The sequence below is a fragment of the Manis pentadactyla genome, chromosome 8 (genome assembly GCF_030020395.1).
Source record: "Manis pentadactyla isolate mManPen7 chromosome 8, mManPen7.hap1, whole genome shotgun sequence".
Taxonomy (NCBI): domain Eukaryota; kingdom Metazoa; phylum Chordata; class Mammalia; order Pholidota; family Manidae; genus Manis; species Manis pentadactyla.
Genome location: NC_080026.1, coordinates 17401868 through 17420390, shown reverse-complemented (window position 1 = coordinate 17420390; position 18523 = coordinate 17401868). Strand labels below are relative to the sequence as shown.

Sequence of the window (18523 nt, the reverse complement as noted above, 5' to 3'; positions counted from 1 at the left end):
TTATATCTAATTGAAACTAAAGAGTAGTTTACCATTACAGATTAGAGTCAGTTCTAACTGAAAGACACTAAGAGTATCTTTGTGCTATCTAGGACATTATTTCAGGTGAAACACAGCAGAGAATACTATCAGGAGAAAGAAAATTTGTTACGGAAAACTATTACAATGAGAACATTCAGAGAAGAGTTCAAGGCAGTTTGGAATAATAGAGGAAATTCTTACAGAAATATTAGTGCTCAATTAGATGGTTGGGTATCAAATGAAGTTTCATGAATGACCTAATGGTGTGGTTAAAGCCTGAAATATTTAACATACCCAATTATCAGTTGAATAAATGGATGGATGACCGAATGAATGAATAAATGGTAGAGACATAGCATGGAAAAGGTGTTCCACATGGTGAGGATAATTCTAGTTTCTGCATGATTCTGCAGTGTCCTGACGTCCCTGTATTAGTTTTCTATAGCGTAACAAACTTCTACAAATGTAGTGGCTTAAAACAACACAGTTATTATCTCACAGTTCTATAGGTCAGAAATTCAGGTACAGTGTGGCTGGGTTCTCTGCTCAGGATCTCACAGGATGAACATCAAGGTGCTGGTGGGAGCTGTGAGTTCACCGAAGGCTCGGGGTCCTCTTTCAAGATTCCTGGTATTGGCAGGCAACTGATGTTGCAGTTAGAGGACTTGAGTCCTCTCTTTGGGTTTGTTTGTTTTTTTGGTGTTTTTTAATGGCTTTCTGCCCAGGGTTGCTCTCAGCAACTAGGAGCTGCCTTCAATTTCCTGCCAGCTGGGCCTCTCCAAAACATGGCATTTTGCATCTTCAAGGCCAGTAGGAATATCTCTCTTTGATAGGCTAATATAACGCAGTGTATTCATCGAGTGACTTTCCTGTCATAGTCACGGCCCAATCACACTCAAGGGAAGTGATATGTATTCCAGGGGATAGGAATGTTGGGGCCATCTAAGAATCCTACCATGGTCACAAAAAAAGCAACGTCTGCACATTCAAGCATATCTGGTGGGGTATCTTTTGGAAGGAATTCTGCTTGGGCTTAAATTTGCAATTTATATACTTCAATCATGAAATATGAGTATATGGAGCATAATATTTATATATTAGATTTCTCAAGTTGTAGACTTCCTTTAAAACCCTTCAAGGCAGAGTAATGTATTAAACATACATAAACTTTAACATCAGTAGTGTTTAAAATGGGAATATTTAACAATGAAGTAGAAAGCAAATAGAAACATCAGTACATTTTGTTATTGTATTAGTGTATCCTGTTTATTGTATTACTTCATGGTCTTGCTCTATTTTCCACAAAGTGGACTGGAGAAAGCCAAAGAGAAATGGTTTTCATTTTCATTCAATAAGTAATTACTGGATAGATACTGTTTCCCTAGAATTGTTTCCATAGGTGTCAAGTTTATCTTTAGCATTGTTATTGGGGCAATAAGGTATAAAAAATAAAATGAAACACAAATATGAGACAGAGTGTAAATCAAATGTAAATAGTATGTGTAGATTTTGCACAGGTAACAACTAATACTGAGATGTTCCTTGGGTAAGTTTACATGCATTACCTCATTCAGCCTCTGAAAATAGTCCAGGGAACAAGGGACATCTTTATCTTTATCCCTTCTTCCCAGAAGAGGAAGCCAGGGTTTTGACAAAGCCTCATAGTAACCCTGCTTCTGATGAATAGTGGAGGTACACAGATGATGCCATGCCTACCACACAACGCAGACAAGCGATCCCTGGAAGAACAGTTACAAAGTGCTACATGAAGAAAGTGAAGAATCCACTAGGACTTTAGGGAGGGTAATCTTATCCTGGGCAAAGTGGGGTGGGAGGGACCGTCCTAGTGACGTGACCAGTACGTACCAGGTCAAGGTGGAAGAAATGAGATGATTTGCTGAGTACCAGCTGAGAAACATCAAATTGTTACAGAGTTAGAATGAAGTGGAAGGGGAAAGAGTTAATGCTTCACGGATGATGAGGGCAGAGTGGAAATACCGAACATGAGATACACACCCACATCCGGTTTTTAACAGGATAACTTTAGAGCGTTGAAACTGTAAAAGGCCATCTAGGCATCTAAGATAAGTTGAGTCCACAGTTAGAAGCTACCTGCTTCACTTTAACCTCTTCTACACAAGCTACTGAGCCAACGGGCTGTAGGTGAAGCCTGAAATCAATTGAAACAGAAAAAGATCTTGTCTGGGAGCAAAAATCTGTTTGCTTGGTGGTCCACCGATGAGTTCAATTCCATCTAAGCATTCTCCATGCTAATTTCAGAATGGTGTGTCACCAGGAAAAGAGAACATTTTGAGAAATCACATTTTGAAGGTCTAATTGTTGCTAAACAGTTTTCCATGTTACTTCAATATAAATTGATTGTACAGAATGGGGGAGAACACTATTATGACGTGTTTATTATAAGTTATGCTTCTGAATGGTTGTTAATGGATTTCTTAAATTGACTACACTTCAAATGCCTAAAGAGATCCCCCCAGAGGGCCCAAAACTCCAAAATGACTAAGGACTGTGTAGTCAAGTAAAAGAGTATTGGCAGTGAGCTTGGGGTCCAGGGAAACCTCGTCACTAAGCAGCTCTGGCAAATTGGATGAGTCGGTTAACTTTGTTGACCTTAGTTTCTTCATCTAGAAAGTGAAGCAGTTGGCATTAAGTGACAGAATCCCTTCAAACTGTGAACTTTTATAGTAAATACTTTCTAAGGAATTCAAAAGAAAATGTATCTTATAAATTTAAAACTAAATCTGGGGGAAATCACAATTTGTATAATAAAGATGAATCAAATACACTTGTGAACCTTTCAAACACACATATATAAATAAACATATAAAATTGATATATATAATATATATTTAATATATACATAATATAAAAAACACGTACATAGCATACATATATATATATATTTCTTTTTATTTGACAAAATATTTCTAAGGATAACTAAGGATAAAAGGAGAGAAGAAATACTGTGGCAAGACAGAGACAAAGCCAGCAGAGGGCGTTTGGTACCTGAGCCCCTGGCTGAAGAAGGTGTGTTCCAGGTCCCGACAACAACAGTGAACTCATTTTGCAACTTGCACTACTTGAGGTTTTGCAAGCAGCTGCTTATGCTAGAAACCTGTAAAAAATTTGCCTGCGGTTTTTCAAAGGCATAAAGATAAAAGTATTTTTAAAAAATTAACTATGCAATATTCAAATTTTAAGCATAATGCAAGGTTTAAAAGAATTTATAGACAATCTTTTGGTGTATGAAATAAAGTATTAATTTAATGCAGAATATTTTAGATGATTCTCACAACAGTCTTTGAAAATTGTTTAAATGTTGTTTTAATTGTAGATACTTGTAGATGAAAAATCATGAAATGCCTTTGGACATACTATCCAAAATGAGAAATCCAGAACTATATGCATATATGAAATAATGAAAAAGCTTACCTTATGTAAAACAATATTAATATTGAAAGGAATTGAGATAGGAATTGGCTATTTTCCTTTATATGTTGGGAATTATCCCCAAACTCTTTTGAGTACATCAGAACAGAGACAGAAATCAATCTGATCTCTATAAAGTATACATAAAAGGAGGTAAATCACCGCTCACAGTAAAAAACCACTTTATGAAGGTATATTTAAACAGAAAAATGATTGCAAAAATGATCTGATACTTTTAGAAAGCATGGCTGGATGTTACAATTTTCAGTCTATACACTGAGCTACACTAGATGTGAAATCCCAAATCAGTCATCCCTATGCAACATTTGCAATGACAATTTGGAAAACTGATTCCATAACTTTTTAGGCCCTTCAACCAGAATGAAGAATAAAAGGAGGCATATTCATTCCCTAGACCTGTCATAACAAACTACCACACATTTGGTGGCTTAAAACAGAATTTGATTGTCTCATAATTCTTGAGGCCACCTGTCTGAAATCAAGATGTCTGAAGGGTATATTCCTTCTCAAACACGGAAGGGAGATGCGTTCCTTGCTTCTCCTAGTTTCTGGTGTTTCTCAGCAACCCCCATGGCTTGTAGAGCATCACTTCAGTTTCTGCTTCTGTCACCACAGGGCCACTTTCTCTCCACATGTAGACTCTGTCTTACAAGGCACCAGTCATTTTGGATTAAAGACCCATCCTGTTCCAGTGTGACCTCACAGTAACTTAATGAATTACATCTGTGATGACCCCAGTTTCAAATATGTTTCCATTCTCGGGTACTGAGGGTTAGGACTTTAACATATCTTTTTGAGGGGCCCAATTTAATCCATAAAAGGAGGTATCAGAAGATGGAGAAGATTAAGGTTTTCTATGGGGAGAGTAGTTGCCCTCCCTCTAGAGAATTCCAGCTTCCTGTTACAAACCTACTGAAAGGAGGTCTCAGACAGGCAGCTTCATAGGTGTGCACCCCATGCAGTCAAACAGGGCCCTACCATCTGGAAGGTCTTGATAATTTTTGCACAATAGCTCCTGCATTTTCATTTTGCACTGAGCCATGCAAATTCTGTAGGACACCACGTTGAACTTGCTATGTACTTCTCGCATGTGGGGAATACAGCAGTGTGTGACCTTCCCCAGGACGAGTGGATTGAAGTGACTGCACTGCCTGGTCAGCTTGCCTCCCTGAGTTGGGCAAGTCATAAAACGTGGCCCACTTACAGAATATGCGTTGTTCTCTTAGTACCGCAGTGAGATGTGCTCAGCATCGGGAATGGCTGAAGAACAATGAACACTCTCGGGAGAGAGTTTTAAATCTCTTCTGGGCCAGAGAACAGAAGGAGTTATAAAAAGATAGTTTAGATAAGACTTCCCCTATACCTTTATCACCTTGGGAAAATAAAAAAAACTGATTAACAGCCAGAGGAAACTTGGGAGTGGACAAGGGAGGTGAGACTGGAAAGAAGGTAAGACAGTAACACAGAGAAAACAATGCCCTGTCCCGCTGCAGGCTTCCATCCCAAGGAAGGCCCAGTTTCTAGAAGGGGAGCATATTTAGTATTACATTTTATTTGGATTTTTAATTAATAATATTAAACAGACTATTCTAATATCTAAACTGAATCCACACGGGTTCTTGATAAATTGGCAGAAAAATCATACAACCTATAGTTTTCATTGAGAGGTAGGGAAAGATGCATTATCTCTTCTAATACATTTCAAAGGGTTAATAAGTGTGATAGGCTGAATTGTACACCCTTCCCCCTCAAATTTGTATGTGGGAGTCCTATCCCAGTACCTCATAAGGGACTATATTTGGAGATAGTGTCTTTAAAGATATAATTAAGGTAAAATGAGATAATTAGGGTGGCCTAGCTAATATGACTATTGCCTTTTAAGTAAGAGTGGGTAGGACACACAGGCATAGAGAGCAGACCAGGTGACAACACAGGGAGAAGGTGGCGGTCTGCAAGCCAAGGAGAGAGAGCCACAGAAGAAACCAATCCTGCTGACACCTTGATCTCAGACTCCCACCTTCCAGGACTCTGGGAAAATAAATGCTTGTTGTTTAAGCCAACTAGTCTGGGGTATGGCAGCCTTAGCCAAGTAATACAATAGAAGACAATAAAAACTGGCTAACCCAGTGATCAAGTAGTTTTGGAAGGCATAAAATAATTAACTAGGTCCAATGGAACAAAGGATTTATCACTTCTTATAATTGAACTTAAAATGACTGCATAAAATGGCCTTTTTAGTGGTTGTTTGTACAGCTAGCTTGACCAATAGACTATAAAGGAAGATATGTAGTCCTAGAAAGCTCTTAGTTTTATGTTTTTAAACAAATATGAAGATAAGATGTAAAACAGAATTTTCAAAGCACCATATGCTATTACATCCATATGTTTCATGTAAAATGCTCTATGTGTATTATGCTTTGCAAAAATTTAATTTGGTATTCATTTATAGGAATATAAATGTAATTCCACAATGTAACAAAAGGGAGATTTATTTAACAGAATATATATGAATCATATCGTACATGATTTCTAACAAAAACTGGTAGTTAGTCAGTGTTAACTTCCTCATCCTTTCTCTTTTGTAATGGACAGAAGGGTGCTGAGATTGATTATTTTACTCTGGTTCCATCACTTTAGCTTTAAGTGATTTTTAGACTTGATTCAATCGTGATTCATGTCAACCTGGCATTGGAGCAACTGAAAATATATGCTTAATATAGATTTGTGTAACTCAATTTTGACTTTAGCAAGAATAAGTATTGGTAATCAATAATAAAGCAATTTGAGTGGTAACTGGAAAGGGAGAAATTGTTACCAGTTTTTGTAAAAGAATGTAAAATCAGACTTTACTAATGAAGGAATCAATCTCATAAAGTCATCAGCATGTATGATAGTCTAAGTTAATATGGTTCATATGTTAAGGTTTGGAATATTTTATCTTACCTTATGATCAAGCACAAAGGTTTTCACTAGAGCAACCGAGAGAGTCTACTTGGGGTATTAACACAGGCAACAGGCAATAGCCATAGAGAGCGGCTCTTCCCATGAAATCAAAAAGAGATGTGAGGTTGTCCCCAAAGTCATAAGAAATTCAGAAGTGTCAGGAAAGCCTATTATCAGGTATTAGAGCCACACTTCAGGACTGTGTGCTGGGGCAGAGGGGTAGACACAGAAATGCAGGAGCAAAGTCTGCTGGGCTCTTGTCCTACAGTTTTTTGGGTACTGAGCATATTAGCAAGGCAAGAACCCATATACAAGACTATGCCTGTGATTAGCTCCAAGACTGAGATCATAACCCTAAATGTCAGTTACTGAATGCTTTCTATGGACTTGCATCTCCACAAAGTATATTGCATATAATGGTTTAGTTTATTGCAAACTGAATTCCATGATCCTCGTACAGTAGAAAATATGAAAAAGCACAGAGACAACAATTATGGGTAAAAATATGATAGGCAAAAAGGATAAATAATTAACATCAAGGCTGACAATTTCCAGATGAAATCAAGGAAGACAAGTATATACGGACATGCACTGACTTTTTATTATGTAGAAATACTCAAGCATAAAGATAACATTCTCAGGTGTGGAAAACAATCCTGATTTTACACTAATTCCAGAAAATAATGAAAGCATTACGTACATGATCTTTTCCCAAGAAAACGTATCTGTGCATCAGGTGTTTTAAAATCAGTTAAATATTTTTAAGTGCAAAGGCCAGAGAAAGATTATTTCAGATATGTACGTATAGGGCCAGAAAGTACTCGACAAATATATATTCCTTGAATGTAAATTACTTAAGGTATCTACTCATTGACCCAAAAAATTAATCAAATTCAGAAATTGAGGAACAAAGAATACAGTAGAGTTCTCTCTAGAACTTTCCACAGATTGTTGCCAAACTTTCATAAGAGACTCAAAAAGAATCATTACTAAGAATGAATATACTCATCATACAAAATTAATGCTGAGTGTGGCTGCTTGGGCATCTCCGTTTATACGGGCCTCTGTCTGTATGTGACTAAAACAATGTAATGTCAGCATGGAAAACTGTCCTTCGCACTGAAATAACCCTGTAATAGGCAAGAAGGTTTACTCCTCAAATTTAGGTTTACTGCCAGATTGATTCATTTAATTAAATAAGTTTGTAATTATATATATATATTTTAAATACCATGTTTGGGAAAGATACAAATAGTTATATTTCTCTCGTTCTTCTTTTGGTTTCTCATAATTTCCATTGAAAGTATGAACACTAATAAAAAGTACTAAAGATAGGAATATTTTTATGAGTTCTATAGATGAAGTCTGTAGTATATCTTATATAGTTCTATTAAATGAACTTGATATTCTTCTCAAGTTTCCATGTTATTGAGTAAAATGTATAACCTTCATGAAGTATTTTTTTTAAGATTTTGACTAAAGGGGATTCTCAGGTTCCATTCTTGCATTCACATCTCCCTTTTACCACTGCTTGTGATTCTCAGGGCCACCTTGAGGAGCAGGACTAACTTGTTCAGCTTATAGACTAGAGCTCCCAAGTTTATAAAGTGATTTGTAGGACCAACTTCCCCATTCATCAGACTGTTTTGGGAAACAAAAAGACCCTGAAATGACCTTCTTCATTATACTCCCTCTTGACATTGCAAGGAAAAAAATAAATGCCCACAGAATACTGACCCATGTTCATCATAGCTAACAGAAGAAAACAACGTTTATAATAATAGACTTAATAACTCTCAAGAAACTTTAACAATCAATGTTATAAGTAAATTATTTACACCAGGAACAAATAAGAGAGATTATTATAGAATCTGTTTAAATTAGCTATCTTGACCATTTTTGGATATTTTGAATAGAATTGTAAGAAAATCTAAACAGACCAATTATCAGCAATGAAATTCAATCAGTAATCAAAAAACTACCCAAGAACAAAACCCCCATACCAGATGGATTCACTGCTGAATTTTATCACACATTAAGAGAAGACATAATACCCATTCTCCTTAAAGTTTTCCAAAAACAGAAGAGGAGGGAATACTTCTAAGCTCATTCTATGAAGCCAGCATCACTCTAATAGCCAAACCAGGCAAAGCCACCACATAAAAAAGAAAACTACAGACCAATATCCCTGATGATCATAGATGCAAAAATACTCAACAAAATAATAGCAAAATTATAGTCAAGCCCAGTCAAGATGATATGAAAAAGATAAGCATAGAACATCAAGAGGATCATATACCATGACTAAATGGGATTCATTCCAGGGATGCAAGGATGGTACAACATTCGAAAATCCATCAACATCATCCACCACATCAACAAAAAGAAGGACAAAATCACATGATCTGAGAAAGCATTCAACAAAATTTAACACCCACTCATGATAAAAACTCTCAATAAAATGGGTATAGAGGGCAAGTACCTCAACATAATAAAGGTCATATACGACAAACCCACAGCCACCATTACACTTAAAAGCGAGAAGATGAAAGCTTTTCCCTTAAGATTGGGAACAAGACAAGGATGCTCACTCTCCCCACTTTTATTCAACTTAGTACTGGAGGTCCTAGCCACAGCAATCAGACAACACAAAGAAATAAAAGGCATCCAGACTGGTAAGGAAGAAGTCAAACTATCACTGTTTGCAGAAGACATGATATTGTACATTAAAAACCCTAAAAAATTGACTCCAAAAATAATAGAATTAATATCTGAATTCAGCAACATTGCAGGATACAAAATTAATACTTAAAATATGTTACATTCCTATACATTAACTATGAACTAGCAGAAAGAGAAATCAGGAAAACAATTCCATTCACAATTACATCAACAAGAAATAAAATACCTAGAATAAACCTAACCAAGGAAGTGAAAGACCTATACCCTGAAAACTATAAGACACTCTTAAGAGAAATTAAAGAGGACTAATAAATGGAAATTCATCCCATGCTCTTGGGGAAGTATAATTAATATTGTCAAAATGGCCATCCTGCCTAAAGCAATCTACAGATTCAATGCAATCCCTATCAAAATACCAACAGCATTCTTCAACAAACTGGAACAAATAGTTCTAAAATTCATATGGAACCACAGAAGACCCCGAATAGCCAAAGCAATCCTGAGAAGGAAGAATAAAGCAGGGGGGATCTCGCTTCCCAACTTCAAGCTCTACTACCAAGCCATAGTAATCAAGACAATTAGAACTCTTAGAAGAAATCAAAACTCTTAGAAGAAAACATAGGCAAAACTCTCTTGAATATAAACATGAACAACTTCTTCATGAACATATCTCCACAGGCAGGGGAAACAAAAGCAAAAATGAACAAGTGGGACTCTATCAAACCAAAAAGCTTCTGTACAGCAAAGGACACCATCAGTAGAACAAAAAGGCATCCTACAGTATGGGAGAATATATTCATAAATGACAGATCCGATAAGGGGTTGACATCCAGAATATACAAAGAGCTCACGGGCCTCAACAAACAAAAAACAAATAATCAAATTAAAAAAATGCACAGAGGATCTGAACAGATGCTTCTCCAAAGAAGAAATTCAGATGGCTAACAAGCACATGAAAAGATGCTCCACATCTCTAATCATCAGAGAAATGCAAATTAAACCCACAATGAGATATCACCTCACACCAGTTAGGATGGCCACCATCCAAAAGACAAACAACAACAAATGTTGGTGAGGCTGCGGAGAAAGGGGAACCCTCCTACACTGCTGGTGGGAATGTAAATTAGTTCAACCATTGTGGAAAGCAATATGGAGGTAGTATCAAATGATTTCACTCATCTGTGGAGTATAAGAACAAAGAAAAAACTGAAGGAACAAAACAGCAGCTGACTCACAGAACCCAAGAATGGACTAACAGTTACCAAAGGGAAAGGAACTGGGGAGGGTGGGTGGGAAGGGAGGGATAAGAGGAAAAAGGAGCTTTATGTTTAGTACACATAATATAAGGTGGGGTGGGCACACAGGAAAGGCAGTAGAGCACAGAGAAGATGAGTAGTGACTCTATAGCATCTTACTATGCTGATGGACAGTGACTGTAATGGGGTATGTGGTGGGGACTTGATAATAGGGGGAGTCTAGTAACCACAGTGTTGCTCATGTAATTGTACATCAATGATACCAAAAAAAAAAAAAAGAATTGTAGTCAATCCCAGCCAAGATGATACGAAAAAGATAAGCATAGAACCTACTACCTTCAGTGAGATCTCTATAGAAAAGATAATTCTACAACCTTTGGAAACCCACTGACAACATTTAATAAAATTTACATGATGTACTTATGTTACGGAAAGAAAGATTTAAAGCTCTTTATGAGAAACAGCATTGTCTCTAGAGCTGGGGAATTGGTCACAAGGCAGTGGGAATAAGGACTCCCTTCTATTGAGCTCCATGCAGTTTACAAAATATATTTTATTGAACCTGTTGTGAGCTTTATCAGCCAAGTAAAATGCAAGAAATACAGTGCCAGCAAATAATAAGCATTAATAATTCAGTTTATTAACTTGAGGCTTCACAAAAACTTTGTAAGACAGGTGATACTAGTCCCTATTTTGCAGTTGAGGAAAAGGACTCAGCGAGGTGATCTAACTTTCTCAACGTCACACAGCAGAGGTCACTTAAAAACACAAGTTTAATATGAAAGCTTCTACAGAAGAGCCTGCTATACTGTGGCTTTTTGTTTTTAAGAAGACATTATATCAGTAGTTGAATTTTGTATTTTCAGGTTTTTTCTTACACTGCTGACAAAGAAATCCGAACCGATGACTTATGCATGGATGTTTCAAGACTCAGTGGACCTGTAATCATGCTGAAATGCCACCACATGAGAGGGAATCAGTTATGGGAATATGATGCTGAGGTATAGTATTTTCCTTAATTTACTTACTATTTAATACTCAAATTCAGTTATATATTTCTAATACATTTAAACCCCAAGCTGTTTATTTTTTCTGCACTGAAGAACTGTATTTTCAAGCGTGCATGCTCATAGCTGATAACATTGGGATGGTGAAGCTTATAATATAAGTAGATTTTTGTCAAACTAGTCCATTAGGATAAAACATGAATGAGAAAATAAAGTCATTTTTATGAGTCTGAAATTTGTTTTCACATGTACATGCTCAACGTAAGTTGGGCAAGGGGCAGGCTGTGCCTACCTGGGAGTTATATATGAAGATACACCTACAGGCCTAGATCAACAAAAATCCCATATTTTCAATTTTTAATTTTTACACTTTTGTAATCTGTGATATATATGCTCCTCCATTTAAAGGGAAAAAAAGACAAAAGCTGATAAGATTAGCATAAATGCTCTTTATAATATTAAATACTTTGCAGAATTCAATAAACAAATTATGTACATAATCGGCTAAGCAGAATTTTCTCAAGCTAGCACATCCTTCCAGTAGAAAAGAGGGAGAAAAAAACACAGTAAAATTACTGTTCAGAATTTATAGCCAGGCAATGTGTAAAAACCAGATCAACCATCAGATGGAGCTAATAAAAAAGAAATATTTTCCTCTGCATAAGGAAGCGGCCTTGAACAGCTTCTCTGCTTTCAGTTCTCTTTGCTTAGCAAAATGAATTGGTATCTGTTAGATTTTCCATATTACTAAATGACTGGTGATTTATTTAAGATAACAAACTTTATTCTTACAAGATAAATAATACAATAGAAGTAAATGAATTTCACAAATGCAGTGTTCTAAGCAAGCCTGAAGTATTCTGCCAGCATAACATTTTATAGACCCATCTAAAGAATTGTTGGTATTAAAATTTTAACAAAATATTCATTCAAAAAGTTTTTGAATGTCCTTTCAGTTACATGATATTGTAATTTCTTAAGCGGGATGCCAGGAAATCTTACTGAATTCTTACATGATTTGAAACAGGTAGCACAGGGTTAAAATTTGGCGCTAAAATTTATACAATATTAGCAAGCTCTTGGACACAAAATATTCTTTTTCTGGGACATAATTAAGGATAAGCACCCTGAATCCTTCCTGTATCGCACCAGGGTGTTCTAGTCTGACTCTTGTCTTCTCAATAGCATATTCACCTTCTTGGTCTAATCACACTTGTTCTGTCTTCAACTCCTATCATCAACACCCTTTATATTAAGACTACAGAAGATATTTCTGCCAATAATACATGTGGGTAAACCTAGATCCTTAGTCAGCTCCCTACATCTATGAGGAAAAGTAGAGATAAATATATATATATAAGGAGAAATAAATAAATGTCTATGTAAAGGAGAAATCCTGCAAATGGTTTTCTTTTTTTAATTAAACTTTTTGCTGTTGTTCTTTAGTTTTCACCAGGAACCCAGGCTTGTGCTAAAAATAAAGCAACCTATTATATATTTATATGGAAAAGGGAATAGTGTGCATATTCTTTACAAGATGAAACAATGTTGAATTTTACAACACCACATTTCATCTTTAAACTAGTCTATAATTTTTGAGTGGACAACTGCTTTTATAGTCATAACTCAAATTCTTTCATTTGTGAAATAACTGTTTTTGGTAATGAGGTATATATATTTGTTTATATTTTTATCAGCCAACTGGGAGATTATTAAATACTAAGGGATTTTGAAAGAAAAGTATAAAAAAAAGCTTCACCTAAGATAAAGAAATTTTTTTTATATAAATTTGCTGTTTTGGATGACTAGCGGTTATCAATTGAAGCATTTTTAAAGCATTGTAATATTTTGTGTCATATAAACTTTCCTTCTAGAGCACACACAAAAAAGCTTATAATATGCCATAAATATTGAGAAGTACTTATTTTAAATAATCTAATCTTTTTAATAATTGTATAACATAGTTTAGTTCACTCTCCTAGTTTAATGTCTAAATTATTCTCCTAGTTTAATTTCAGAATTAATTAGTGATGTTCAACTTGTCGAAATTTTAAACCATACTGTAGGGTTTTTTTTTTTGCCAAATTAAAAAATTTATAAATCATAATGTAGAGAAGACTCATGTAAAGACAATCATTGTAGGACTAACACATTGCCTTTGTGGAGATTTCAGCTTTGAAATAAAAGTTTGATTTTATTTGTGAAGAAGTCAGAAAAATGAAGATGATTTTTTAAATGAAATTGAAATACATTTTTTTTTATCATTAACTTTTCTTTAAGTTTTAGGTTTATGGTTACGTTAGTCTGCAGAACTCAACCACTGCTACCCAAAGTATGCTTCTAGGACTAGTGACATCACCTGGGAACTTGTTAGAAATTAGAAATCTGAATTACCACCCTAGATACACTAAAGCAGTCTGCATATACATATATTTACATACACATTAAAGATTGTGAAGGACAGATCTGGGCAGTGGCTGAACATCTACTTATCTTCCTTAGTTTATTTGGTCTCTGTTGGAAAATATTGCAATGTTAGGAAAAGGCATTCATACCCTTGGGAAAATGGCGAGACCTCCAGGAGAGATGGTGGGGGGAAAGGGAGCGTGAAAGATGAGAGGCGCTGTGAAGGGAAAGAGAAGGAATTGCCAGGTAGCCCCAGTCTTCTCATATTCCAACCAGTGGACAGCAGACAAGCTCACCTCACTACTTCTTTCATTCAGTTATTTGTCTACTACTATCAGAACAAAATTATTCTTCTTTGAGAAACCTCTGAGGTGGTGTACGTACTTTCAAAGCAGAATAAAACTTGGTGGGATTCACAGAATTACAGTGCATAAAGTTACCTTAAAATTCTCTCTTCCAGCCTTTATCAGGAGCAAACTAAAGCACAAAGATCACACTGTCACTCCGCCAGTGGCAGAGGAAGAGTTTAGGTCTAATCAAGTAATCAAAGAAAGCTAGCTCAGTGCAATTGTGAATCTCACAGTGTGAGCAGCTGAAATATTCCTTCACCTCATTTCCCGTAGTCCTTTCAGCCATAGAAAAGCAAGTTGTAGATAGGAACAGAGGTGTTGGAATATCCAGAGAAAAATCAAAACAGTACCATAAAGCCTCAAAATAAGGAGCCTGTCCAGTTGCTTTGGTTTCTTTACTTCTTAGGTGAGTGGGGAGAAAGAGAAGGGAATGAAGTTTATTGAGTGTCTATAATTTACTCAGTTTTCTCATGACATTCTAACAATAGTCCTGTAAGATAATATTACTATTATTTGTGTTATTCACATTGGTAAACATAAGCTTAGGGTGTTTAAATGCCTTTTCTAAGTTTGTACACCCCAGGTTTCTGACATTAAATCCAGCAATCTTTCTTCCACACTACGTTGTCTATTGAGGTTTCTGAAAACTAGAAACAATTAAATGCTTTCAGTGATGAAGACCCAATAAGCTAGATATACACTATGATAAATGAAAGAAATTATTACATACTATCAATTATTTGCAGTACCAAATTTCATTCATATAGAATTTCTACTATCCTTAAAGATTGGAAAGATGTTCAGCAATAAATGTTGTCTATTTAGACAGACAGGACTTCATCAGACTACCTTGTCAGTATGGTTTAATTGCTTACACACACTTTTTGTATACATATTTGTAATATAGTTACTAATATCTAATTGCTTATCCTTTTATTTGAATGAAATTAAGCACCTGCTGGTGATAAATGCATGTCTTTGGCTAACTTTGACTTGAAATAATAGCGTTTCCTACTTTCTTAACTAAATTATTTCTTCAATAACACAACCATAAATTTAATTCTGTATCACCTTATGCCTGGCCAATTGTGTTCAATCTGGGGGCAATTGAGCAATATTAGCAAAACTGCAAGATTCCACCACCTGCCACTGATCTAGAATCTCGTGAATAAATTACCTGAACACTTCGGTGCTCTGAAAGCTATGCCACAGAGTTAAAACAAAAAGGGGGGGAAAAGCCTCTAAATTTCATCACACTGAAACATTTAAAAAGTTGTTTTTATAAAGGTCTGTCATCCAGGATTCTATTTTATTCAGGTTTTCTTATATTTTTTTGGACATTGTCATTTTGTTCCAATCCATTTGAAATTTACATTTTCCTGCAATGAGTGCATATAATCACATTTCTTTTGAGCATCCAGACAGCTACATACAGTGTGAGAATCTAATTTTAGAACAGAACACTTATGCTCCACAAACACAACGCAGCAAAGAAAAATAGGGGGAGCAAAATATGATGCTAAAAATAAGTATTGTTTTTCATGTGACTGAGCAAGTTGACAGAAAATGCTTGTTATGAATTCAGTATTCCTCTGGATCAAATGCTTCCCAGAGTTACAATATAAGGATTTTTTACAGTGTAAAATATGTTGGATTGATATTTACTGAAATCACAGAAGCTTAGACTTTACTTAATACCTCCTTTTTTATTCACCTTTATCAGAAAGCAGGTAAATGGGAATATAATTTCAAGGTAAGTAGTCTATAATAGCAACCCAGATATTTCCCTGTGTAGCATTGCTAGTAAAAACAGTCACTTGATTTACCTTTTGAAGGCCAGTATATCAGAAAAGTATTACCTTCCATATTCCCTTTGGTCCATAGCTCTGATTTATGTAGACTCAATTAGTGAATAGAAATTGTGATAGTTTAGTATTACATTTTTAGTTCTTGTTTGTTGAACATTTACACTTGTTTTAAGAATACTCATATTCTGGTCTAATGAATGCACAGATCATCGTGTCAGGAGATCATAACACCTTTATTATAATAATTATAAAATAATTGTTATTCTGTACTTGATCAATAGGGGAAATCCTGCCATTGCTGTTAAATATCTATAACAGTCTAAGTTTATTCTTACTTTGTTATCATTATATATAATAACAATCAATTGGGTTCTATTTTAAACTTTTAATATGGCATCTTTTAAACTGAGACCTGTATGATTCTTCAATCAGTCATGCAGTCATTTCTCTTTGTCCATTTAAATATCAGTTTTTTTACTAAGTACTTACTAATAAAAGGTACAAAGATACGATCTAATTTTATAACTTGGTAATTGTTATTTGTCACCAAAATTGTTTCCCTAGCCTGATTTCAATTGGCTTTTGGTAGTAATTGTATCTTCCAAAGGGCCGATCGAGCAATACTCCATCTTGTATTAAATAAACCATACAGATACATTTAAAGGAAGGATTTTTTTTTTCTTATCCATCTTAAAGTGGTATGATTAAAATTTTATAAAACCCGGGAAATACTGATGCCTTATACTTTAGAGGAGAACAATTAAGAAATGCTATATTATAAACAAAAACCAATACTACCTCAAGATTCGTGTTACCGTTTTCTAGTCAATATTTTGAGTGAAGCTGTGGAAAAGGTATTTGTAAGTACGCTGCACGTCAACCTGTATTTCGCATTGCCTTCAGTGAAGTTAACACCGCAGTCTCCTAAAGCTGTGAGAGGCATTTGCAGCAAGAATGACAAAGGACCAATATGCATAATAAAGAGCATTTAAAAGAGACGAAAGTACACCCAATATAAAAATATCACAAGGTCTTGAATAAACAGCATCAGGGAAATATAAGTAGCCAGTGAAAATGAAAAATAAAATTTAATAACTTCCAAATTGCAAAAATAAAAAAATCAACTCATGTGCCTGAGTATTCTAGACAGAATACTTAGAAAAAAAAATAAACTTTTTTTCAATCAAACGAAAACACTAAATGTTTTTGTGGTTTTTAAAAATGAAAAATAGTTTTTCTGTCAGTGGAATTGCTTGAGATTTATAACTTTTCTTCTGGTTTATGGCTTTTTAGAAGTACCTGAAGTAAAAGGTCTCTGAATTTTTTTTCATGGTCATTTATGTGATAAACATTTTGGTGGGAAATATTACAAATGCATTTTTTATGGAAGATTATATGCCGTATTCATGTTCTGGAGTTATATTTCCTAAGCATAAGTAAAACCAAATTTTGTTTTTGCTTTAAACCAAGGAAAATCTCATAATTCATTTTTCTTTTTGCTGGCATGTGAAATTCATAATCACTAACACTGGGGTCCTTGATGTTAACATGATATTAATAAGAAAAGTTCACTGTAAAAAGAAAAATGACTTATCAAGCCTAGAAACTTCAAACAATATAGGTAGGAAATTCAAATCTGGTTAAAAAACAAAAACAAATACTAGTCAGTTTCCTTAACAAATCAAACTATATGTGAACACTATCATTTTACAGATAAAATTGATCATATGTGATGTTAACTGTTCTATCTTTATAAAAAATTTATCTACCACTTTACTGTTGAAATTAAGTCCTTGAAATGGAAAAGCCAATTATTTGTGTCCATTAAGCTGCCCAAAAGATGTAGTTTAATTTTTATCAGAATTTTTGTTCTGCATTGGCCTTTCACTGAGTATTTCAGTCAACATTGACTGCCTCCTGTTGCCAGGCACTGGACTTGATGATGTAGGCGGTTGTGGTTCTGGCCTTTTAGAGCTTATGCGGCTGTGTAGGAAAGAGATGAAAACAAGAACAGAAAAACAAATTAATTATGCAAATTATTTTAGGAGAATCAAATTAAGAGCCCAAATGGAGTTGATTTTTCCTTTTTCCTCTCTTTGTTAACTTTTTAAATTGACAATTAGATGAATGTGACATGTCTACATGGAACATTTTTAACACCACCAGTTAGCCCTGTGAAAGCAGAGTGAAACAACTAGAGTAACAAATTGTACAAAATAAAGCAAAGCCTTAAAGCTAAATCATCCCCTAGATTCTTCCCTGGCATCCACTCAAGTTTAGGGCAAAGCAATGAGTTGGCCAAAGATCACAACTGAAAGCTCTCTGGACTGTTAAGTGGTTTTGAATATCCACTCACAAAATAACTCATTTATGCTAAAAGCATCTTATTACTAGAATGAACCCTATAAATATAAAATTTTCTATCCAAAATAACCTGTCACCCAAAATGTTTTGTCATTTGATCTCAGGCTTTTCTTCATATTCTCAGCCTTAGCTTCATTTACTCCTAACTTAATACAGTTGATATTAAAGTCATCTGAAAGGATGTGGGTCACAGCTCCATGGATGCAATCATTGCG

The 18523-nt window shown here is 35.1% G+C and overlaps 1 protein-coding gene and 1 long non-coding RNA gene across 6 annotated transcripts in view; one reads left to right on the top strand and one right to left on the bottom strand.

The window, feature by feature from the left end:
- Positions 1-18523, bottom strand: part of LOC130684537 (uncharacterized) — a 100005-nt gene that overhangs the window by 49595 nt on the left and 31887 nt on the right. The window lies entirely within an intron of this gene.
- GALNT13 (polypeptide N-acetylgalactosaminyltransferase 13) overlaps positions 1-18523 on the top strand; it is a 529379-nt gene that overhangs the window by 504488 nt on the left and 6368 nt on the right. For all 5 annotated transcript variants that reach the window (XM_036928301.2, XM_036928300.2, XM_036928303.2 and 2 more), the window contains one exon: positions 11240-11374. In XM_036928301.2, coding sequence (XP_036784196.1) covers positions 11240-11374 — 135 coding nt within the window. The remainder of the gene's footprint in view (positions 1-11239; positions 11375-18523) is intronic.